The 25,045-nt window shown below is 60.1% G+C and overlaps 1 protein-coding gene across 5 annotated transcripts in view; it reads right to left on the reverse strand.

The window, feature by feature from the left end:
* Positions 1 to 25,045, reverse strand: part of GSE1 (Gse1 coiled-coil protein) — a 232,194-nt gene that overhangs the window by 53,134 nt on the left and 154,015 nt on the right. For 3 of the 5 annotated variants that reach the window (XM_039502721.1, XM_039502724.1, XM_039502725.1), the window contains exon 2: positions 937 to 1,155. In XM_039502721.1, coding sequence (XP_039358655.1) covers positions 937 to 1,153 — 217 coding nt within the window. In that variant the 5' untranslated portion in view covers positions 1,154 to 1,155. Of the gene's footprint in view, positions 1 to 936; positions 1,156 to 2,692; positions 2,759 to 9,739; positions 9,759 to 25,045 lie in introns of those variants that run through there. The other 2 variants (XM_039502722.1, XM_039502726.1) reach the window with 2 other exon arrangements.

Here is a 25,045-nt window from a genome sequence, read left to right on the forward strand (position 1 = left end):
GTGCCGGCAAGGCAGCCTCAGAGGCCCTGAAGGGGGGGGGGAATGGGGCACAATGGGGCTGGCAAAGGCAAATCCCGCATGACCACAACCTCCTGCAGTCCTTGAACAGCTTCCTGGCCTGGCTACAGCCTTCAAACCCGGCCTGCGGGGTGGGTGCGGTGAGCGGGCAGGCCGGAGCCAGCCAGGCCAGGCGCAGCGCTGCTCCTCAGCGGGCACGGTGCCACACCAGGGCTCTGCAGCACTGGGTAGGTGATCCCCACCCCAGAGGTAGCTGCATCTCATCGCTGGGTAGGTGATCCCCACCCCAGAGGCAGCTGCATCTTAGCGCTGGGTAGGTGATCCCCACCCCAGAGGCGGCTGCATCTCAGCACTGGGTGGGCAACCCCTGTACAAAAAGCTGCTGCATTTCATCCTAAAGGCGACTGCATGGGGGTGGGGGAATCCTTGTGCAGCAGTAGCTGTGTTCCGCCCCAGAGGTGGCTGCATTTCAGTACCGTGTAAGTGACCCTTATATAAACAACAGTTACATTCCACCCCAGAAAAGGCTGCATTTTAGCACAGGGTGACATGATCCCTGTATATCCCTTAACCTAGCCTCACTGGGGGGCATTGGGAGTCCTGATTCAGGTTTGTAAAGCGCGTTGAGATCCGGGGATGAAAGGTGCTCGAGAAGAGCAGAGTAACGCCATCACCGCACGCCATGTCCGACGCCCTCCCAAAGCGGGTGCTGTGCATGGGGCTGGACAGGGAAATCCCTGCCTGACCCTCACTGTCAATCACTCGGCTTCGTCCTGAAGAGAGCTGCTGTGAGTGCCTGGGATCTGCTCCGGCCCTAGGCGAGTATCTCGGGTGTGCTCTGAGCGGGGCTGGGCAAGGGGTCTGTCCCCCACCCCGCGGGTGTCATTTCAAGGGCCCCTCTCCCGGCTCCTCTCTTACCTCTGGGTTCCTCTGCCTGTTTGGCCAGTTTGCGCAGGGCGGCAGCGAAGCTGGAGGAAGGCGCTGACTGGACTGACAAGGAGGCGTTGGCCGCCGGGCTGCCATTGGGCACAAGGGAGCCATTGAGAGGAGAAGGGGTCAGGGGGCTGACGGTAGCCGTGGTCCGGGTCGCGGTGGAGAGCATTCCTAGTGAAGGTGACTTTGGCTCATGGCTCATGCCTGAAACAACGAAAAGAACAATCCAGATCACCGGGAGAGAAGGCGCCCGAGTCACCCGAGAGTCGCTACCGCACGCAGGGACAGAGGCCGGGGCAGACGACAGCAGTCAGCTGCCTGGCGCAGACAGAGGCAGCGCAGCAGCCATCCACCCCTGGCACCCACGCAGGGCTTACCAGCCGCAGATCTCAAAGCACCCTGCAAAGGCAGCTCTCCCGTTTACCGAGGGGGAGACGAGGGACAGGGACGGGGACATGAGTGCCCTAAAGTTGCCCCCAGTTGAAGCCCAGTCTCCCAGCTCCCTGGTCACCAGTCACAGGCTGCCCAATGCCCAGCAAGGCCAGCCCTGGGCGGTACTGGGGGAATGGGTGCGTCTCTTAAGGGAGATGCCCAGGCCCGCGCCCGGCGGTTGCCCAGCAGGACTGGGAGCCTCCTCTGCTTGCACCCCCAAACTTGGCTCAGCCTAAGGGGGCAACCATGTAGGATCACCATCCACCCAGGCCAGTTGCCTCCCTGGTCTCCCTGGGTGCTACAGGGCACTCCCATTCCGGCATGTGAGCATCTCCCACTTGCGTTACCCTCCCAACGCCCCCCTCCAGAAGGGCACGCTGCCCCCATCTGACAGAGAACACGGACCCAGGCCCCAGAACTCGTGAGGTTCCTAACTTCCCTGGGCACCTAAGGAAAGCGACTCAGCCAAAAACCTGTGGAGGGGCCAGGAATTGGACCCAAATCCCCATTCAGTGCTCCACCCACTGGACCATCCTATCCACCCACACAGAACTGCATCAAAGACTCCGTACGTCAACAGCATCCCAGCTCCAAGAGGAGCCCGCCTGCCACATCAATACCGAGACAAGCCCAGCTGACCCCGCGCGTTACGAGCGCCCTCCCCTCCCCTCGCACTGCGGACTCCCAGGAGGAGACTGCTGTTACGAACGAGCCCATCTGGGGGAAGTCCCGGGCAGCCGTGCGAGGGGAAGGGGAAAGAGGCAGAAACTGATGCCAGCCAGGTTCCAAAGAAAGCAGGAGCAGACCTTCCCAAGGGGGAGAGGCGGCAGCAGGCAGACGATTGGGGCCAGATCCCAAACACGGATATCTTGGAAGAAGGCCTGGGGTCAGGCTGCACCAGCCTAGGATCTGCTAGAACAGGAGCTGTTGGACTTTCAGTCCTTTTCCCGAAATCCAGTGGGAGGGGAGGGAATCAGAGACAACAAAAATTGTGAATCTAAGCTCTGATTTCACCATCCCACCGGGACTCTCAAGATCGGACACTGAGCGAGCAACTGGGCTTGCCCTTTGGCTCCGCGGGAATGGGGGGGAGAGATAGACAAGGATTTCAGCTGAAGGCGAGAAAGTCTTTGAAACCCTCCTGCCCGACAGGCCCAACCACCCCCTAGCCTGTGGAGTCGCATGGCCCCTTCTCCCATCCCCTCCTCCAAACCCCAGCCCCAGAACAATGAATCAGACGCCCGCCCGGTGCCCAGGTCAGCTGGGCCCCTTCCCCGCAAAGGCGAGAGTAGAGAATCAAAGAGCTTACAGAGCGCAGGCCGGCAGGTGACTCCCGGCTTCCGTCAGCTGGGGGTCGCGGGGCACGGGGGCTTTGGGTTTAACGTCTGTAGCCCGCCATGGATTATAAAAGAGAGCGGCGCTCAGGGAAACCCCATTCTTCCCAGCGAGCGCTCGGAGCTTATCTAACAAAGCAGCGGCACACAGGCACTGTTCCCCACAGAAACCAGGCTGACACTCTCGGCTGAACAGCTGCCGCCAAGTCACATGGCCCCAGCTGATCTGTAATATCCAGGGCCGCTTGTAGATAACAGTGGTGTTTTGTCAGCGCAGCGCCCGGCAGCAGGCCCTACTGAGCGCGTCTGAAGCAGCATTGATCCAGGCACTTGACCCCTCCGTGTCCTCCGCTCTGTCGCTCCAGGCGGAAGAGGGAGAAAGCAGCCAGGAGCGGGCTGAGCCATCGCGCTCGCCCGTGAGTCTGCGAGGGCTGAGCGAGAATTAGCACGAGCTGCACCACTGATTGCTCAGCCAGACGCAGGGGCTAGGGGCCCTCAGCTGCTGCTCAGAGCAGCGCATGGGGAGAGGTCGCTCCAGGGGGCTGGGTCCCCCCACACTGACACCCAGCGAGCTGGGAGTCCATCGCCCCGCTCCGGGCTTCTTGCTCAGCTGGGAATGAATGGACTAAAATACAGCTTAGGAAAGAGGGAGGGCCATGGCTGCCAGGTGGTTCTGCCAATGCCCCTGCTAGTCAACCAGCCCTGGGCTCCCCCAGTACCCACAGAGCTCTGCCAATGCCCCTCAATCCCGACCTGCAGCCCCTGCTAGTCATCCAGCCCTGGGCTCCCCCGGTACCCACAGAACTCTGCCAATGCCCCTCAATCCCGACCTGCAGCCCCTGCTAGTCATCCAGCCCTGGGCTCCCCCGGTACCCACAGAGCTCTGCCAATGCCCCTCAATTCCGACCTGCAGCCCCTGCTAGTCATCCAGCCCTGGGCTCCCCCAGTACTCACAGGCTCTGCCAATGCCCTCAATCCCGATTTTAGCAGCCCCTGCTAGTCATCCAGCCCTAGGCTCCCCCGGTACCCACAGAGCTCTGCCAATGCCCCCCAATCCCGACCTGCAGCCCCTGCTAGTCATCCAGCCCTAGGCTCCCCGGTATTACCACAGATTAGTACTCTGCCAATGCCCTCAATCCCGACCTGCAGTGCACCAGTGACCGCTCTGGACAGCATTCTGAACTCGGATGCAGTGGCCAGGTAGACAGGAAAAGCCCTGCGAACTTCTGAATATCATTTCCTGTTTGCCCAGTGTGGAGCTCCGATCAGCACGGGTGGCGATGCAGTCCCAAATCCAAAAAGAGCTCCAGCATGGACCGTACGGATGTGATCGCTGTATGGGCAGACAAATCTGTTCTATCAGAGCTCCGTTACAGAAGACCCACAGTGCAACGCTCCAGAAATCGATGCTAGCCTCGGACCATGGATGCACACCACCGAATTAATGTGCTTAGTGTGGCCGCGTGCACTCGACTTTATACAATCTGTTTTACTAAACCGGTTTATGTAAAATCGGAATAATCCCGTAGTGTAGACGTACCCATAGAGCTCTGCCAATGCCCCTCAATCCCGACCCGCAGCCCCTTTACCATCCCAGGTCTAGGCAGAAATTGCCGATCAGGCTTCACATGGTCTAAAGAATTGTTCTGTGGCAGAACAAACATCCACTAGCCCCTCACACTCATTGCCCCCGTGCCCCGAGCCAGGTGGGAATCCAGGGTTATGGAGGTGAAGGGCCTGTGACCACTGCAGAGAGGACGGGAACACCGACAGCCACGGGAGCTCTTCTGAAGTCCTGCCCCATTGGGCCCTTCCCAGCCCTGCACCCGCTGGGCGACACCAAACCGCCCCTTTTACTGAGCACCCACCCCTCCCGAACCCCATGCCGGGTCCCCCTGCACTTCGGCGCCAGCCGTGCATCCCCAGGAACAGGCGCTCCGGCCACACCCTCCAGCAACTCACCAGCACCTGCACTGCCTCTCCTTCCTGTATCCTGCACCAACGGGGGGCTGGCCCCCCATCCCCCAGCCTCCCTCGCCTTCCCAAGGCACCGACCCCAAGCTGAAGGTGATGGCGGAGGGGGCAAGGGGGTCCAAAGACTTTCTTTAGACCGTCCATCCAGGCTACTTCTCTTCTCACCCCTGCCCAACCGCATGGCACAACCCTCCCCTGCTGCAGAGCAGTCACTGGCCACCCCAGGTCCCAGAGACAGGGTGGAGCCACGCAACCCCTGCAGCCATCGTCGCCCGCCAGGAGAACATGCCAAGCCCGTGGGGCTGCCCCTGCGCTGCAGTGTCACTGCGGACACTGGGGCCCACGTGGCCCACGCTGACCGTCCTCCAGCCCATTTGCTGCGGCACGATTGCCCAGCGCCTCCCCCCCGCACTGCGGCCTCTTGCCTTAGCACTCGCTATGGACAGGGCAGGGCTTGGCTCACCTGCCAGCAACGGCGCCAGGAAGAGCTGCAAGGGGAGGACAGCCGGGGTACCTGGGTGAGCTCAGAGCCAGGCGGGCTCTTGCCCAGGAAAGGGCAGGGCCAGGGTCTAGATTCTGGGCCTCTGGCGGCCAGGCTGGCAGGAGCCGCCCGGCGCCCAAGGAGTGATTCATCAGAGCCGCCCACAAACGCTCTTCACTGCAGTCAGACCTACTCTGCCGGCTGCTCTCGCGGGTGGTAGCTCCCGCCAGGCTCTGGGTTCAAACGGGGCCGTGGGGCGTTACCGCCACCCCTGACAGGACTGGCTTGTCGCAGGACTCCCTGGGGGAAGTTCTCTGGCCCATCTGGGGCTGGGCAGGGATCAGACTGGACAGTCAGAAGGACACTCCTGACAGGAGGCCAACCAGGGGCTCCAAGTGCCGGGACAGCTACTGCCACCTTCCTGCACTCAGAGCCAGGGCTGCCCAGAGGATTCAGGGGGCCTGGGGTCTTCGGCGGACCACCCCCCCCCGCCACCGAATTGCCGCCGAAGACCCGGAGCGGAAGAGGCTCCAGGGGCCTGGGCCCCGCGAGAGTTTTCTGGGGCCCCCGGAGCGAGTGAAGGACCCCACTCCAGGGCCCCCAAAAAACTCTCGTGGGGGCCCCTGCGGGGCCCGGGGCAAATTGCTCCACTTGCCCCCCGGGTGGCCCTGCTCAGAACAGGTCATAGAGCACCACAAAGCCCACATCAGTGCCGGGAGGCCAGGGCGTGTGTCGCCTCACAACAATCTCCTCTGGGCTCTCTGCCCCATGCTGCCGTCCCTGCATCGGCGGCACCCCCTGGGAAGTCTGGCTCTCCTGGGCATGGAGGTGGCCAAGCAGGAGAGGGGAGGAAGGGGAACACAAGGAAAATGCCGCTGGGTTCAGAGGGAACTTGGCACTGATGTGACCCCAGGGGGCAGGTCACAGCTTTCCCCAAATCACCTCAATCCACAGCTCCCGCATCACCCCCCCTGCCCTGGCACCTTCCAAGGGACTTCTCCAACCTGGGAACCTTCCACACACAGGGGAGACCCCCCACCCGGCTCCCATCTGCTGTGGCCACTGGAGCCAGGACTTTCCCCCTCCCGGGCTGCCCAGAGGAGCCCTCCCCATCGGAGGCCCGGCCAGAGCTCTGCCGCAGAGCAGCTGGGCGCTAAGGGGGCCAGATGGCAGCGAGGGCACAAAGGGTGGGGGGCTGCGCTTTGTCCCAGCTGCATGGCGCCGCCTCAGCCCTCGGCCCAGCTCCGAGGTTGTCTCCATCTGAGGAAGCCTCTGGGGCGCTAAGCGACCGGGCTCCGGGGGATACAGCCAACCGACGGGACCAGGGAGCCCAGAGAACCTGGCAGCTCCAGACCCAGGGTGGGAACGAGAGCCGGGCCCAGCCTCCTAGCACGTTCCACAGGCAGGCTCGGCGAGCCCTGGCTCAGAGCCTTTCCCTACTCAACGCAATCCCCAGACGGCACCTCAGGCTCCCACACGGGCTGGAAGGACCCGTCTCCACTACCGCCTGGCTGAGGCCTGGCTCCATTTTGCAGCTGGGCCTGGGCCATCACCTGAGGCACTAGCAGGCTCCGTAAAGGCAACCTGTGAAACCCTGGAGCTTGTGCCATTCCGCCCTTCTCGGCACTGCAAACCGGGCTGCCCTTGGCGAGCAGCCGACGTGTTTCACAGCACGTGGGCTGAGGGGGCAGGGAGCAATCTTTAGCCAAGGCTTCCTTTCTCCAGCATGCTCACTGGCCACTGGAGTAAGATGTGTGTCAACGGCCAAGCACTCAGGTGAACGGCCGCCCAGCTTTCCCTCTGGCTGTCACACGCTCTCCGGTCACCACAGACTCCCCAGCTGGACAGGAGGCGAATTTCTAATGTAAAAACCAAACAAAAGCCCTTTCCAGCTTCCCTTCTTCCCCACCCCCCTGGCTTCTTCAGCTCCTCAGTGCCCCATATGACGGAGCCCTACTGCAGTGAGACAGCCAGCAGGTCTCCAGGCACGGTGCCACGCACAGGGGCCTATGTGTGCGTTGAACAGGGATGCTTGAGAAGGCAAGAACTAGCGCAGGAGCAGCTGCTGCATGTCTGCGGGGAGACGGGGAAGAGGCAGGGAGAAAGCCAAGCACTTGAGTGGCCTGATTCCTGGGGAAGATGGAAGGGGAGGGCGGCGGTTCTGGAGTGTCACTCAGCATTTATTAATCTTGGGGCCCGGTGGCCTCGAGAGACACCCAGCAAGCCCGAGCTCTCTGCCTCTCCCCTCGCCTCTGCCCTCATTATAGAGGCATTTATTAACTTCTGCGCTCTCAGCCATTGACTGGAGTCTTGTCTACATGATCAGCTCATGTAAATTCATTATCCTAACAGCTGGGAATAAAACCCTGCCTGCGCGGGAAGGGAGCTGACGGATGAGGGCTGTGGGGGCGGCGTGTGCCAGGCAAGGGGTCTCCTGCCTTTTATGGCACCTGCTTGAGCCAGAGGGAGCAGGCGGTGGAGGGGGAAGAGGGGCTGCAGCCCTGAAATGTCTGTTTTAAACCAACATGCAGCATGTCAAACAGCAGCTCTTTGGCGCTCTGGGTCCCTTCCCTAAAGCCATCGCCCATCACCTCAGCCTCTGGGGGCTCCACACAGAGCCAGGCTGCAGCGCCGCAGACAGTCACCAAGGCCCAGGTTTTCCAAAGCATTTAGACTCCTAACATCCACCGCGAGCGGCCGGGGCGCCCGGTGGCCTGCGCGGTACATGTTTGGTGGGTCTCATGCCACGGCAGACCCCCTGAGCGCATCTCAGCAGAGAAGCCCGGGCCAGCCTGGAGGCGAGCCCCCTCTCTCGGGAGCAGGCAGTCGCTGCCCGGGCTGTCCCTGTCGCGTTTCTAATGAAGCTGCCCGTCTCCAGGGCTGGCAACTCACCCTGGCGCGGCCATGTTCACACACTCGCTGACGGGGGAGGCACCAATCAGGACTCCTGGATCCTGGTGCTAACTCAGCCCTGTCTCCGTGTCTCCTCGGGCCCCGCAGGGCAAATGTCACGGACTGACCTCGGCAGGGTGCTTTGAGATCCGTGAGCATTACGGCTCCCGCTGCCACACCCCTCCTTCCTGCAAGGCACCCAGCGATAAGGAGCCCGGATGGGTTAATCAGTAACTCCCCCATTCACAGGGAGCCGGACCAGCTGTCCCAAGGCACCAGCGGATAGAAAGCAAGCCTCTTCTCCTCCATTAAGTATGGCATCTGTATCCCGCCGCACCCCCTGCCCAATAAATGGTTCAAGAAGCATTACTAATCAGCACTCTGCCTGCCTCCTGCCGATTCCATAATTACTCCTTCCTTTCATCCCCGGCTCTGCGCAGACACCAGACCTCGGGCCTGCTGCCTCGCTGCTCTGTAATTACAAGCTAATAGCTTCAATGAATTTTCTGCTGGGGCCCAGTTCAAGCACCAATCCCGCCCCTTCCCCCTTGACGACCCCCCTTGGGGTAATTACACCCTGGAATGCCGGGCGCAGCAGGCCTCCGCATTTCCTCACAGGAGCTCACTGGCGGCCTGAATTACCTAATCACCCCACTCGGTAATTCTTCATTACCGGAGAAAGAAATGTTTGTGAACAAATAAAGGACGCCCCAGAGCTGGGTGCACTGGGCCTTGCCCGCCCCCGCAAGCTGAGCCTCCCTGTCCCCATATGCCTCTCCCGGGTGGGGGTGAGACACACAGAGCAGGAATTATCCCCCTCCAGCAGGGGGTGGCATCAGGACACACACACACACACACACACAGAGCGAGCGAGCAGGAATCATCCCCCTCCAGCAGGGGGCAGTAGGACAGACACACACAGAGCAGGATCATTGCCCCAGCGGCCTGAGCCAGGTTACAGCAGGGCAGTGCTGATGCAGCTCCCCGGGCACAGTGACCTCCTGCACGCAGGGCTCTATGGGATCCCCTCTGAACCAGGACCTTACCCTCCACCCCGGCAATAAGGAGAATCCCCAGGTGCCAGTAACACGGTGAAGCACAGGAGATGCCAAAGCCACCCCTGGAATCCAAGCGGTTCCAAAGAGGAAGACACGTGCTGCCCGTTCATGCAAGCTGCTCTTCCTATGTCAAGGCACACGGCGACACGCTCCTCAGCAGGACAGACACTGGCATGCCTGGGGGCACCACGTTACCTGAAGCAAGCCACCTCTGTGTGGAGGGACTGGGAGTGTGTGCGCTTGGGTCTGGGTTCTTGTCTGCGTGTCCACGCGTGCGCCTGTATACATGTGTGTGCGTGCCCAGGGGTCTGTTGCTGTCTATATGAGTCTGAGTTCACATGGATGTGTGTGGTCGTGGCGGTGCACACAGGGGGGTGGCATCAGGACACACACACACACACACACACACACACACACACACACACAGAGCGAGCGAGCGAGCGAGCAGGAATCATCCCCCTCCAGCAGGGGGCAGGAGAATGGACAGACACATAGAGCAAGGATCATTTCCCCCCGCGCCGCCAGAGGACAGCAGGACAGAGACACAGACACAGAGCAGAGCTCATCCCCTCAGGCAGGGGGCAGCAGGACAGACAGACAGAGAGAGCAGGGCTCACCCCTCCAGCTGGGGGCTGCAGGACACACATACAGCATGTGATGCTCAGCTGATCTCTGCCGCTGCATAACAAATTCCTTGTTGCCTTCGGCATGTTCCAAGCTCACTGGCACAGCAGCGATTTCCCCAAAGAGCTGGGCAGGAAGGGATTCCCCCTGGAGGGGAGGGAAGAGGGGCAGTCGAGCAGAGGAGGTTTAACGCCTGGGCTTTCGTCCCACAGAGACCTTGGGGTCTGGAGGGGAGGAATGAGCGAATCCGGGGGCCGGAAGAGACCAATTTCCACGGGTCAATGTCTTAGAGGCCTTGCCCCAGCGGCCTGAGCCAGGTTACAGCAGGGCAGTGCTGATGCAGCTCCCCGGGCACAGTGACCTCCTGCACGCAGGGCCCTATGGGATCCCCTCTGAACCAGGACCTTACCCTCCACCCCGGCAATAAGGAGAATCCCCAGGTGCCAGTAACACGGTGAAGCACAGGAGATGCCAAAGCCACCCCTGGAATCCAAGCGGTTCCAAAGAGGAAGACACGTGCTGCCCGTTCATGCAAGCTGCTCTTCCTATGTCAAGGCACACGGCGACACGCTCCTCAGCAGGACAGACACTGGCATGCCTGAGGGCACCGCGTTACCTGAAGCAAGCCACCTCTGTGTGGAGGGACTGGGAGTGTGTGCGCTTGGGTCTGGGTTCTTGTCTGCGTGTCCACGCGTGCGCCTGTATACATGTGTGTGCGCGCCCAGGGGTCTGTTGCTGTCTATATGAGTCTGAGTTCACATGGATCTGTGTGGTCGTGGCGGTGCACACAGGGCACGTACGCATCACAAGTGCTGTGCAGAACACTGGGTTTTGCACACGTCCTGGCTGGCACCTGCCGGTGGGTGGGGCTCGCACGGTCTCATGACATCCATCCCCGGGTTCAGCTGGAGCCTTAGGCTTCCCTGAGCCCCTACCCTCAACCGAGTCGCAGGCTCCAGCCCTGGGGCCCTGAGTGTCATTCTGTGCGGGGTTGGACCTAGGTCCATTTACTAATAATTTCTAGGGAGATCCCAGTGCTGGGGCTGGAAATGCTTCAGATCCCAGCTCGGCAGCCCTAGCGCTAGCCAGCAATGCGGGCAGCACGCAGCCCTGCCTAACAGCTCACAGGAGATCCCGAGATCCACCAGCCACTCGCCAACTTGCATGGAGGGTGGCTGCAGCCCCTAACTACACAGCATGGCTGCGGCTTGCCAACACCGGATGGGGGAAGGGGGCTGTCCGGAGGGGTTTTCTCTGCAGAGGACGCCCTGGTACCTTTCAGGAGATGCCATGCAGAGGCCCTGTGCTCCCCCAAGGCATGCAACACATCCACTGAGGGGCTCCAGTCTGCAGAGAAACAGGAGGGGCTGTGGCAAAGCATTTTCTGCACAGGGTTTGTGCCTCTGCCATTCATCTCCCCTGGCCCCCAACTTGGTCTAACAGAGCCCCGATCTGTTGCCTTCCCAAGCCCTTTCTATCACCCCAGGCTTTCCTGGAGGCACATGCATCTCTGAACCCCCTCGAAAGGGGCAGGAGACCTGCTGTGCAGCCAACATTTTCCTCCTCAGCCCTCCCCACTCAACACCCCCGCGCCCCACGTTCTGGTGAAAGAAGAGAGCCATGTCGCCAGCTCAACGGAGGTGCCTGCCCCTTTAAGAAAGAGCGGCCAGTGCACAGCATCAGTACAGGACAGACAGGTCAGGAGATCAATCCCTTTCATTGCCACCCACCGAGTCAGGGCTCTCTTTACAGGAACTAGGGATGACCAGGAGGGAGGATGGCTGGAGCCTGTCTAAAGGTCTCCCTTCTTCCCCACCATGGCCAACCTCCCTTGGAGCATATCATGGAGAGTCGTGTAGGCAGAAACAGATTCTCTCTGGGGTTAACTAACGATAGTTCTGCCCGCCCGCCCCCAACCCGGCCAGCCTCGAGGTGCAGTCTGAGCCACAAGCTGCTAAAAGCAGCATCAAATATTCAAGAGACAATTTGGTGTTAAGAACTCAGGGCGGAGCCGGCCTGCAGAGAAAGTTCCCACCTGACCCCAGGGGAGGGGAGAATTCCGCTCTGCTTAGCTCTCCGCTTCCCCCTCCATTAACTCATCCACAGAGATGGGCCGGGAGACAAGACACAAGACCAGCACAGCTGAGCCCTCCCAGATGATCTTAGCCAAGGGATGGAGCGGGAAGGAATCCCACCTCTGAGCCCTGTGCAGGACCTGGGGCCGCATTGTTTCCCCGCCACCTGTTGCCCGTGCTTGGGCGTGTCACCTGTTCCCTAGAGTACCTGTGCACACGCGCACACAGCCCCGACCCCCCAGATATGAAGTGTAACTTCAGCGTGGCTGGTACTTAGCCCTGAATTAATTCCTACCTCGATCACAACAGCTCTTTTAGGAGAAAACAGCCAGTCTTGATTTAAAAATTGCCAGCGTGGGAGAATCCGCCACAAGCCTCTGTCAGCTTTGCCAATGGTTAGTTACCCTCACTCTGACAAATTCGCACCTTGCTCCTAGTCTGAATTTGGCTAGTTTCAACTTCCAGCCACTGGATCTTGTTAGATCCAGAGCCCATTATCAAGTATCTGTAGGTACCTACAGACTGTGATCAAAGTCACTCCTTCACGGTCTCTTTGTTACGCCAAACAGGTTGAGTGTATTACTAGAAGGCAGGTTTTCTAATCCTTTAATCATTCTCGTGGCTCTTCTCTGAACCCTCTCCAATTCATCTGCATCTTCCCTGAACTGTGACCACCAGAGCTGGACACAGGATTCCAGCAGCAGCTGGATTAGTGCCCAACACAGAGGTAATACCCTCGCCCCACTTCTAGCTGAGATTCCCGTTTACACATCCAAGGATCGGAACCGCGAGGCTGCCCGATACGATCAGTGTTTTCAGCAATTTAGCTGGGACTCTGTTGCAACCAAGCTGTGAACCAGTTCTGCTACTTGGTCCCCAGCAGTGCAGACATAGTCTAAAGATCTCAAGGTCGGAGGTGTTAATACCAATGTTCTGGCCTGACTCCAACTCAGGCAATGACGTCTGGCCTACCTAAATTCCTTCCCGGCAGTTTCAACCAGAGGCCATATCCTTCTGCTCTGGGTGCTCTGGACTGCTGTGTAACATTGCTGTGCACTACGCTACAGCTGCTGTTCCCCACACCAGAGGGGGCTGCCTTTCAGTGGTGAGGCAACTTGATCTCGGATGGCAGGTGCTGAATACATCTGCACTACGCTACTTGTACCAACTCTTGCTCCTGCATTATTCAGCTGCAAAAGTCTGTGTGCACAGGTTTGCGGCTCTCCTCAGATCAGACTTATCCTGAGTCCTTTGGGTGCAGAAATTGGGCAGCGGCGTGGATCTGGCGTTCCCTCCCCAGGCAGGAGGCGATATGCTCTGAGGCACCCCCAGGATCTCCTGGCGTAGACAATTTAGAGGCAGGGAATGCTCCAGGGTTGTGTACAGGTACAAAGTGGAAGCAACAGGATGAAATGAAGGAAAGGGGAATTTAAGGTGAGTAACAGGAAAATCTTGACGGCTGCCTCAGGCAGCACGAGGGAAGAGGTGGCAGGTCCAGGGCGTCAGACTTTTAAATCGACACTAAGAGCAGGGGAATCCGCTGTAGGCAAATTCTGCACCAGCTGAACGACAAGGGACTAGTCATCCTCTTCCATCCCCACCTACTCATTTCTGTATCATTGTTACGGAGCTGGATTTCCCTGGGCTCAGTCAGATACACTGGGCTGGATTCTGATCTCCCTCTGGATTCACCACCCTGCCAGCGAGACCAGAATCTGGGCCCAGTAGTTTTAACCAGGTTTTGCATCCTGATCTTCAGGATACAGCCATCAGCCTGCCTGCTCATCTGGTACCCACCTGTGCCACGTTACTCGGAGCTACATGGCGTCAGGAGCTCTTTGGCCCAATCCACTATTTCTGTGGTAAGAGAGGAGCCAGCGAGTGAAAGGTGCTGTTTGATCCCAGGGTTTACATGCAGCGGGAGAGATCTGGATAACGGCAGCTGCTGGGGATAAATGATCTTGAGATAAATAGCACCACGTAGCCAAAGGACCCCAGCACCAGGGCTGGGCAGCAGCTCTCCTGGGAAGACCCATCAGGAACTATATACATTAACACCTGGACTTGACAAGGCGTTGATCACCCATGGATCTCAAAGCCCTTTACCAGGGAGGTCAACGGGATTTGACAGGCGGGGAACGGAGTCGCAAAGAGGTGGAGGCCCCGATTCTCAGAGGTACACAGACTCTGAAATCAATGGGAGCGAAGTACCTACAGAACTTTGAGGATCTGGGCAGCACAGCAAGTCAGATGCCAAGCTGAGAGCAGACTCCAGGCCTCCTGAGTGCCAGTCCACTGCCCTGCCTCCGGGACCACACGTCATCAGGTGCTTTCCGGACATATGTGCAGGCTGTGCGCTGCCCTTTACCTCCTGTAGGGGGAGCTCTTCCTACGGGAACGAGCAGGCTCCGTACCCTATCCACAGGGCCTGTGGTCAGTGGGGGCTGCGGGGCTCTCCCCGTGCCCGGTCAGGCCCTCTCACTCTGTAGGTCTCCCTCTCACGGCGAGCCTGGGGCGTTCGAGATCGCAGCACGCATCAGGGCACCGCCGCTCAGCGAGGCGACGGAGACACAGACTGGCCCAAGCATACAATGGGACCGATCCTCCATCAATGGCTACTAGCCAAGAGACCATGGACGCAAGCCCATGCCTTGGGTGTCCCTATGCCTCAGAGTCTGGGCGACGGGATGGATCACTGGATAAATTTTGCCTTGTTCTGGTCATTCCCTCTGAAACATCTGGCACTGGGCACTGTCGGAAGCCAGGACACTGGGCTAAATGGACTTGGTCTGACCCAGTCTGGCCGTTCTTATGGTCTTAATTCTGGGCCTAAACCCAGCCAGCCAACCCCTTCATCCCCAGGGAGTGGCTGATCCCCATCGGTTAGCCTGGCAGCTGCTGGGGGATCTGCTCTGTCTCACTGGCCCACGCTGTGTTTGGACCCTGCCCCGTGTGGCCCTGGGTTGGCCTCACAGGAGTCACATTTGCACAGGGGAGCACAAGCCCCCCCTGGATCCAGCCAGCTCTGTTTGTAGCAGTCTGGGCAGGGACGAGCAGGTGTTTCCATTTGTACAAACAGCCCCCCCGTCCCCGCCAGCCACAGCCTCCGGTTGTAATCCCAGAGCTGCCTCCTCCTCGCCCGCAGAGCGCCCGCAGTGCGCCAGACCAGAGCCAGCCCCGGGAGAGAGGCGCCGCGGCTAGGAGCCTCTCTAGACACAAGCCACCTGCAGCGGAAAGCCTGGGAGGGGTGTGAAGAGCTCGCTGCTGCTGCATGTGCTGAGCCCGGGGCTGCGTAACCCTCACCTGCAGGGCTGGAGGGCAGCTGTGGGGAGCAGCTCGGTCATGGTTCAGCCCAACTCCTGGGGGCGTCATTGGCCAGGATTTCATTCGCCTGCCGCTGACACGCATCGGATCCACTCAGAGCAGCTGCCCCGAGAGCACCAGCCTTAGATCCCTTAAATACGGGCCTCTCGTCTGTGTGCTCAGGGCAGGGCTTGGGAGCCAGGACTCCTGGGGCCCGACACCCCCTCTCCGTGACCTCAGCCTGAAATAGCCCAGGGTCCGTGAGGCCGGGGGCTGGGTACTTCCTCAGAGGAGGTGCTCCCGCTGGGTCGTGTTACAGCACAGGGAGGAGGGTGCAGCCCTCCATGGGTTGGTCAGCGGGGATCCTGGCTCTTTAGAAAGGGCCTAGACACTGGACGGGTGTGCCTAGCACAGCAGCTTGGTGACTGTCACGGGACAGTGGCTTAGGGGAAAGGTCCTTTTAAGAGAAAGCAGCAGCAGAAAAGCCTTGGCAGGGTTTCAAATGCCAAGTCTGGGTTTGCAATCTCCAGCCGCCAACATGATCCGCCCCCAGACTTCCAACGAACTCATAAACAGCCGAGAGCAAATACAGGACCACGGCAGCATTCAGCAAAGGGGGAAACTCTCCCATAACCAACCCAGCCCTTAACCCCGAGGCGGCGCTTAGGGCTTATGGGGCAGGAAGCAAAGGGAAAACCTGTCCCATTCCCCCAAGATGGGAACAGGCAGCACCTCCGCCTGCCAGGAATCACTGAGCCCCAGCAAACATTACAGCAGAACTGGGAGTATGACTTGCTTGGGGACCTGAATGCCCGCCCAACCCTGGAGAGGGAGGCGTGGGGAGAGGGACTGATGATTGGTGGGACTGAAAGCTTTAGTTTTTAATGCGCCCATCACTGCTGTATCTGGGCGCGTGACAGCAGGGCCAATCCATCTGAGGGGTAACTGCACCAGTTCTGGGGGGGGAGGTTATACCAGGCAGGAACCTGGCCCTTCATGTCCGTCTGTGTTTACTCCCAGTATGTCATGCGCCGCACAGAGACCCTACAGTGCAGCCTCCTACCCCAAGAGTTTTGCAGGGAGGAGACGGCCTGTCACTTTAGGCTCCCCCACCTTTGCTCTGAGGCAGCAGATGCAAAATCCAGGTAGGCAGCCACACCGCTTGTAAACCCCTTTCCCATCCCCCTCCACACACACCACAAAACAAACACCACAAGACTCAGCACAATCCAAATAGCCTCTTTGTTCGGTGCCTGGCTCGGTTTCTCCAAACTTCCAGAGAGCAGGATCCCCGGCTTCAACAATAACACATGGCTTGGAGTACCCACCCCCCTGCTACCCAGAGATCAGCACCCCTGAGCTCATCAGCAGACAAACCGAACCAGCCCAGATCCAAACCTTCCTGGAACATTGGGAACATTTCAGACCCAGATCTGCAGCCAAACCTCTGTGGGCCATGCCTGCCTCCAGTCAATCCTACATCATGGAGCATGAAAGACTATAGGCTAGATCCAATGCCATTGCTCAGGGATTACAGAGCTTTCCGACACTGTCACTAATGGAAGTGTACATCTCTCTCTCTCACACACACGCACACCCTCCCAGGCTCCTGTCTTCCATCATGTTTTGGATCCCTGCAAGACGTCCCCTGGGAACTAAGCGCCCCCACCGAAGGCAGGACTAGAGAAAACAATCCCTTGTGAGTTTTGCGCATTAAAGCCACCCTGTTTTGGCCAGCTGCCCTGGCACTCGCTAGGATTTGCAGCGTAAGGAGAAGCCCTTGGTGCCCCAGGAAGGGGTACAGTGGAACTAGCCGAACGGAGAGAGAAGCCCCCCGCTCACCTTTCATGGCAGGGCAGCGTCCCAGAGCTGGCCCGTCTCCTGCCGTGGCCCCACTTATCTGCTCTGCAGCTCTTGAGAGATGTCCCGCGTGGGGAGGTGGAGCTTCCCGTTCGGTGACACCTGCTGCTGCAGGACACACCCAGGCCAAATGGTTTCACTTCCCCCGCCCACTCCAGCCGGTGCCCGGGGCGCATTTTTCCCTGTGGGCTGGCCTGTGCTGCCAAACAGGGCAGGTTGGTTCTGATCCCAGCTACGCCCCTGGAAGCCGGAGTAATGCCTCTGACTCCTGCGGCTTTGCCCTGCTGGAGGCGAGGCAGGGCCGGCGCTGGAAAAAGGGGCAGGGGATTAAATTCACAGAAATGCCAGGCTGGAAGGGACCTCGAGAAGTCACCAAGTCCAGCCCCCTGCACTGAGGCAGGACCAGTAAATTAGACCAATGCCCATGCGTGGGGAGGGACAACAGGGAAAGACACAGAATCCTGCTTATGATGCAGACAGGACTTTTGGGGGCAGACGTAGTTCTCAAACTGGCCATGCAAGGGCAGGCTACTGATTCCACTTGTCCAGCTATCCAGCCTCCAGCCAACGGCTAGTGGCTTCATGCCACTAAAAGGCCCCTCACTCATAATGCACCTGGCTTTACCAAAACCATGCACGGGGTGAGTGGGGACAGAGCGATTCCTTCCTGACCCCCAGTGCAATCAGCCCCTGCCCTGAAGCTTAAGGGTAGAGCTCTTTTATCTGCCTCTCACTATGTTAGCTGAACACTTACAGCTGCAGAGATGCAAGCACTCCTCAGCCTTGACAGCACATCTCAGTTGCTTTGATAGGCAGCCACAAATCCAAGAGTGTTTGTGGGAGGGGATACAGCCTGGCTTAGTAGTTGGACTCAAGTCAAGACTCCTGGCATCTCTCTTTGCCTCTGGCCTCATGGGAGGCTTAACGAGCATTGTCTGTCAGCGGGCTGAGACCCTCGGAGAAAGGGGTCACAGGGCAGCCAGCCCTTCCCAGGTGGGACCCTCGCTCAGGCCTGTTGCTAGGATCCAGCGTGGGACGCCGTGCAGCAGCTAAGGAAGCCAGCGCCGGAGTCAGATGGCCACAGGGCTCTCTCAGTCCAGCAGGCAACCAGAGACAGGAGGCCCGATCTGACCTCCTCCCCCCCGGCGCCCCACCTGGCTTCCCGGCCCTGGAGCGGCAGAACAGCAGGTGGGTCAGTGAGGGAAGGCGGGGATTTACACGCACAGGCCGGGGGTGCGTGTGTGTGCAATGCCTCCCCCCCCGCTTCGGGAAGTGGTGGAGGATTTGGCAGCGACTCTGCTCCCTGCTGCCCTGGCACAGTCCTACGCGCCTGGCTCCTGGCACCGGAGAGCAAACAGGATTGTCAAAGATAGCGCGGAGGCCGGGTGAGTGATGAAAACCCAGTCCCTGTGCTAGGGATGAATACTGATGAGGGGAGCCCTGAGGAGGGGGACGGGCGGCTGATTTACTCCTCCCTATGCCCCCCTATGCAGCATCCCATCCGTGGGATCCCCGCCTTGCCTGGGACAGGCGCCTGGTTCGGTGCCTGTAGAGCGACGCCCATTGGGCATCGCTACGGCGGGCGCCACGCTCCCTGCCTCCAGCTCTGACGTGCGGCTGGGAGCTGGGCACTTGCCATCCTCCCTCCATCTGTTGCTGATGATGCCGACGGATTTTTTGGAACAGGCAGCCTCCTCCGACAGCGAGAGCAGAACCAGCCTGTCTGCCTGGTGCAGCTAGAGACAAATAACATACCGGCAGCAGCCGCGGGGCAGGAGGGAGTGGGATCGGGGCTGGCACCACAGGGCGATTGCAGGAGGCTGGGGCGGTGACGTGGGGAGGAAGGGGTTGGGGAGACTGGCATTGCAAGAGGCTGGCACGGAAGGAGAGGCGCATGATGGAGATCTTTGTCGGTTCGCCCCAGAAATGCAGCTCAGGGCCCCGGTGCAGAGAGATCACACGCCGCTCCGGCCTACCCCGCCAGGCAGAAACAAAACACTCCCCGGGCAAAGGAGAGGGGCCAAACTGAAGGGCTCTGGCTGGCCAAAATCCGGGGTGGGGCCTGATCCTGAGAGGCGCTAAGCACCCACAATGCCCTGTGGCTGCTGCTGAGTGGACCAGGGACATCCTGACGTGCCATCGCTGGCGGGGGGACACGTGTGGCTGGCAGCAGGGCAGGGCTGGCGAGACCAGCAGAGGACAAGGGCCCCGGGAGACGGGCACTGCGCCTAGCAAAACCCTGCCTAACCGCGTCCCAGCGGGCAGCGTCAGTTCCCCTCTCAGAGCTCAGCACAGGACAGCTGCATGTCACGGGCCGGATACAGCCGCGGGGGCCGAGTTAGTCCCAGTGCCCACCAGGGAGATTTCAGCCTAAGCCCCTGAAAGCCAGGCTGGGGGCGGGGGGCTGAGCTCCCCCCAGCTGGAGAGCGGTGTCTCCGGACGCACTGGTTCCGGGCAGTAATAGTGGGGGTCAGAGTCCAGGGGCCCAGCTCTGAATGCACCGGCGAGGTGCAGGAGAATGAGTGGCTGGAAGGCCTGGCATGTACCCCAGCAGCCACCAGGAGGCAGCAGCCAGCCAGCCAGCCCTCCCTTTGCTCAGGGGAGAAGCTGGCGAAGGGGGAATCGGTCACCTGGGAGCAGGGCCTCCGTGTCAGGAGCTCAGACTGCTTTCGTGCAGCCGCTGCTCCACCGACCAGGCTCTCAAGCCTTGCCTGGCACCCCCAGGCTGCTGTCCTGCCCAACAGGCCATGCCCGTGCCAGGCTCCCCCCTCCCGCCAGCGTCGGCATGACCCAACCCTCTGCCACCACCGCAGCGGGGTTCCAGCGCCCCTGTGCAAGGGAGCTGGGTGTGAGTCATGGGAATTTCCCTCCACCTAAGGTCCAGCCGTCCCAGCTGGACATGCTAAAGCCCCCTGCCAATGAGGGGCCGCAGCTGTGGAGGGAAACGCGGAGCAGTTTGGGGAGCAAATACCACCCCCCCCCGTCCATCGTTGTACCTCACCATGTGCTTTTCCCTGGCACCCCCCCAGCGTCCAATGGTAACGAAGCCACGAGCTGAGAGAGCCCAGTGGACAGAGCACAGGCCTGGGATCAGGGACTCCTGAGTTCTAGCCCTGGCCTGCACACTGACTCTCTCCATGCTCTCGAGTAGGGCATTGCACCTCCTTGCCTCAGTATCTGTCACCATCGGCCCCTGCCTCAAGGGGACCTGACCGCCCTGGAGCAGCATTTCACAGACACAACCCACTACGTGAGCCCTTCTCCATCCAGAGAGATGGCTGCCCCGGGCACCGCGGTGCAACGCCCCCTCTGCCGACTCCCCTACCTGCCTCACCCCAGGAATCAGATGGATTTCACCGGGGCGGAAGGATGGCCCTGTACTTCCCACCGGGCCGGGCCGCCTGTGAGCTAATGATGTCATGAATTACAATTCTCCCGGCAGCCCCTCCATACATCACGGGAGCAGGGGACGCGGGGAAGTGGGAGCTGTCATCGTTAATGGCCCCGGCCCGGCTCTCCCTGCGTGCCTGACCATTAGCTACATTACGCATGCGTTCGTTTGCTTTAGGCATCATTAGTGTTTTCCTCCTCGTTGTGGCATGGACGAGGTGCTTGGGGGGGGACGATGAGAAATAACAAGGGACTTAGCACATGCCGGCACCCCCATCGCTCGTCTGCTGCTCGCTCGCTCTTGGGGTGGGGGAGGGAAGGCCCCCCGTCATGCTCCGCTTAGCAGCTCCCATGTCTCATGAAATATGGAGCGAGGGGCTGGGGGAAGCGGATGCCTCTGAACGATACAGCAATTACTGGGAAGCTGCAGCAGGTGGCTCAGATTTATAGGCACTTGCAAGGAGCAGCGAGGTAAGTGCAAGGAGTGGGAGGGGCACGGGGGGGGGGGGGAGACATAAATCAGGCTGGGGTAGGGACATTTGAAAGGGTGGCCTGTCCTCCCGGACAGCCTGGCCTGCTGGCTGCCTCCCCAGGCTGGCACTGGGATCTCAGCTGACACATGCTGATCTGCTCCAGCAGCCTGCCCGTGTCTTCGCAGGGAAATGGGCATAGCACCTCCATTCCCCCCACCCCCCGTACTGCACAGACACCTTGAAAGGCCGATAATGAGAGTGAAGTACCCTTCAGAGCAGATTGCCATTGAACTCAACCCGCACCAGCCGCCTGCTTAAAAGCCGCTATTTTGAGCTCGTGGGAGCAGCAGCAGTGGAAGTAATAATTTATTACCAAATACGATCCGGCAATATCTCCAGCTCCTGGGAAATGGAGCATAACCCCCTCTCCCCCCGCACAGCGAGCGCCTGTGCACTGCGACACAGAGGGTGAGCCACACACAGACAACGATGTAGCCACACACCCACTTGCTCCGGTTTCACTAAACCGCTGTCGCTGACCCAGTAGAGGCCACCCGGGTAACTGGTCCACATCGATGTCCATGAAGCTAAAACCCACCCGGTTTAAACCAAAACGCACGTCCGTGCTGCCTTTGCAACCGGTTCGCTGTCACTCTTTCAGCTGGCCCATAGACAGGGCCTGGGCTGCCCCGGGAAGGAGAGCCCCAGAGCATCGGAGATGGACAAACAGCTGCAGCAAAGCCCTGTGGGCAGGAGGTGAATGACCCATAACTGACCCAGCAGCAAAGAGAGGGAGTGTGTGTGTGGGGGGGATTCCATCATCTCAACTCTGGCATTAGGTGACCTCCCGCCTTGTCCCCACCGAAGGGGGAACATGGTCGGCTCCCCCTCAACCAAATCCTGCTGGAAAGGAGCCTTCCCAACAGGGCCACCCAGAGGATTCAGGGGGCCTGGGGCAAAGCAATTTCGGGGGCCCCTTCCGTAAAAAAAAGTTGCAATACTATAGAATATTATGTTCTCGTGAGGGCTCCTGCGGGGCCCAGGGCCTGGGGCAAATTGCCCCACTTGCCCCCCCCCTCTGGGCAGCCCTGCTTCCCAAACCAACCCAAGGAGGCTGGAGAACAGCTGGGATCACCCCCGCACCCCCCGCCACGGACACCGTGCCACGGAGAGAGACAGACGTGGAATATTGGCCAGGCCTGCAGCCAGGAGGCCTGGGATGGGGATAAGGCCTCCTCTGTCCCCGTTCCCCCCTTTGGCTTTTGTTCCATTGCTTTGCCTCTTAACCCTGGGCTGCAGTGACACTTCCTCTGGTCTCCGGCAGAGCCAGCGCACAGCTGCACTCCTTCGCAATCAGTTAACAGCTGGTTTGCATAGATTTTCAATTCTAATTGCCTCGCATTGTCAGAGCTGGAGCACTGGTGAATGAGGCAGCCGGAGCCTGGTGAAAGCATGTGTGAACGTGGAGGGGGGGAGTGCAGGCGGCACGCACGGGGGCATGTGCATGCTTCCCTATTGAGGATCCACGCTTTCTCCTCCTGTTCGGTCCCTCCAGAGCCAGGGGACCCCCCGGATTTTCCAGACGGGGATTCTCAGCTCGAGGCCCCAGGAAGGAAAAGGAGGAGGGAAAAGCCTGCCTCGGTTGCTCTGCCACTGCTGCTTTTGCTGACTGTGCGGTGGGACCCAGCACCAGGGCGGATTGCTTGGCACAAAGGGCTGCCTGCAGAAATGATACCAGTCTCACTGGTGCTTGGGAACTGGGAGACTAATTGGATGTGACAGCCCAGCACCAAGCCTAGAGAGGGCTGGGCTCCCCGCCGGGAGGGAGATCTGCCCCCGGAGAGGGCTGGGCTCCCCGCCGGGAGGGAGATCTGCCCCCGGAGAGGGCTGGGCTCCCCACCGGGAGGGAGATCTGCCCCCAGAGAGGGCTGGGCTCCCCGCCGGGTGGGAGATCTGCCCCTGGAGAGGGCTGGGCTCCCCGCCGGGAGGGAGATCTGCCCCCAGAGAGGGCTGGGCTCCCCGCCGGGAGGGAGATCTGCCCCCAGAGAGGGCTGGGCTCCCCGCCGGGAGGGAGATCTGCCCCGGAGAGGGCTGGGCTCCCCGCCGGGAGGGAGATCTGCCCCGGAGAGGGCTGGGCTCCCCGCCAGGGGGGGAGATCTCCCCTGGGGTCTGGGCACAGGGAAGGGGCTGGGGGCTGACAGGGGCAGTTTACACAGCAGAGCCGACCAGGGGCATTAGACACACGATTCTCCGGCTTTCCCACAATGGCAGGAGTTGTGCATCTAACTCCCCTCTGGCTCCCCAGCTCTGTGCTCATGGCCCAGTGGCTCAGCTCTCACTCCCCGGGTGGCGAGACGTGCAGTGGCTAAGAGCTGAGCCCGGCTTTCCCATGCAGGGGCATCAAACCCAAAGCAAGGTCCTGCCTGCAGAAGTGGCGGGTGCATTTCACGCACAGGGGAGAATGACTGCACAGCAAGAAAGGAGAAGACAGGCTTGCCCCAAGCTCCAGTAACCCCCAGGCTGCATTTGCTCACAAGGAAACAGAAGCTCCCGTTCTGTCCCGAGCGCCACAGATATGAGTCGCAGACACCTGTCGAATGAGCAAAGATGTCTCCTCAGCAAGCACAGGAGAAAGACCCTTGAGAGATCCCCCGGCAGATAGTAAACCAGTAACAATCCCACCCCACCTATCCTATCCACGCACCATCAGCAGGGATGGAACCTCAGACCTTCAGAGCTAAAGCACAACCCTCTTCCACTGGAGCGAAAGGAGGGATAGCTGTAACTCCACTAACTTGTAGTAGGCTGTTATCCTCCCCAGGGACCAGCCACTAGGGGAGGACAAAGCACAGCCAGCACATGCCCCCTGTGAGATGGGCTAATGCCAACAGCCTGAGATCCCCGGGCTGCCACTTCCTAACCACTCACCACCCCCAGGACTAGAACTAGAACCAGTGGCCCTTAGCATCATGAGCCCAGGCCCCACCCACCCGTTCCCCCGGTCCTAGGCAAGTGGCCTGGAGAGGATTAACAGCAGTGGCACGTGACAGCGGGTGCATTTCGGTGGCCTCCCTGGTACTGGCCGCCTGCGAGGAATACTAATTTTCTAACCCAACAGCTAATCAGTGCTCGGTGCCCCTGCCAAGGGGGTGGGGGCCTGCCTCATTTCCGTGCGATAGTTAACGAGGATTGCTGCTGAGCTGTCACATATTCCCCGCCCCTCGTTAGCACAGCTCCACTGCACCCACAACCCGCTTCATTAATCCACTGACTGACGGGCGCCTGCGTTACACCTCCCCTGGCCGTACTGCTGCACGCTCACAAGGTTCAGAGCAGAGTCACAACCACCGGGTCCCCCGCCCAGCTGGCGGGCACCAGGGACGGGCAGCCGCTCTGCAACCTTGGAGAGGACGTGGCACCGCTCCCTGGTTGCTTCCTGCTGGCTGCCCCTCGCCCCCACCTCTCACTCCATCAGCTGGGACGCTAGATCCCTCTGCTCTTCCCCAGCGGGAGATCCGGCCATGTGGATAAAGGGGTTTTCACCACTGGGGGCCCCTCGCCTTCCCCTTGCTAAATGCCAGTGTCAATGGGGATTCAGTCAGGAGGGGTGCCATGTTCTTTAGAATTCAGGCCCAGCTGGGATCCTGTGGAATAGTGGCGGGTGCCAACCTGGCTTAAGTACTCATGCTCCTTAGGCGATGTGCCCCTGCCAGAGCCCATGGCTCTGCTTTGTCTCCGTAACATGGCAGGACCTCTCCAGTGCCCCTGGCCGCGCAGCGCATGAGCGGGAATGGACGCCCAGGTGGTCCTTGGGGGGTGAACGCAGCTAGATACGAACCACCCGAACTGACTCCAGGATGGGGGGTGGGCATGGGATGAGGCGGAGACAGCTGGAATGGGCCTGCCGGTCTGAGCTGGGACGTAGGACGCTCCCACCAATTGGGGAGCCTGTGGGGATGCTGCTGCCACCCAGTCCCCCGTCTCCTGGCCGTGGTGCAAAGACAGAGGGAGGCAGGGACCACCCCCTAGGACGGGCTGGGGATCAACCCAGCCACCCCAGCACCGAGAACTGCTCCCTGAAGTTCCTCCTGTGTCTGGAGAGACTTGATCCTGGCAACAGAACAGGAAAGAAGAAAAACGACCCTGGAATTCCCATTTCAGTGAGACAGACTCTCAGAGCTGCTCCACTGGGCCTGGG

Source organism: Mauremys reevesii, linkage group 16, assembly GCF_016161935.1.
Source record: "Mauremys reevesii isolate NIE-2019 linkage group 16, ASM1616193v1, whole genome shotgun sequence".
Lineage (NCBI taxonomy): Eukaryota > Metazoa > Chordata > Testudines > Geoemydidae > Mauremys > Mauremys reevesii.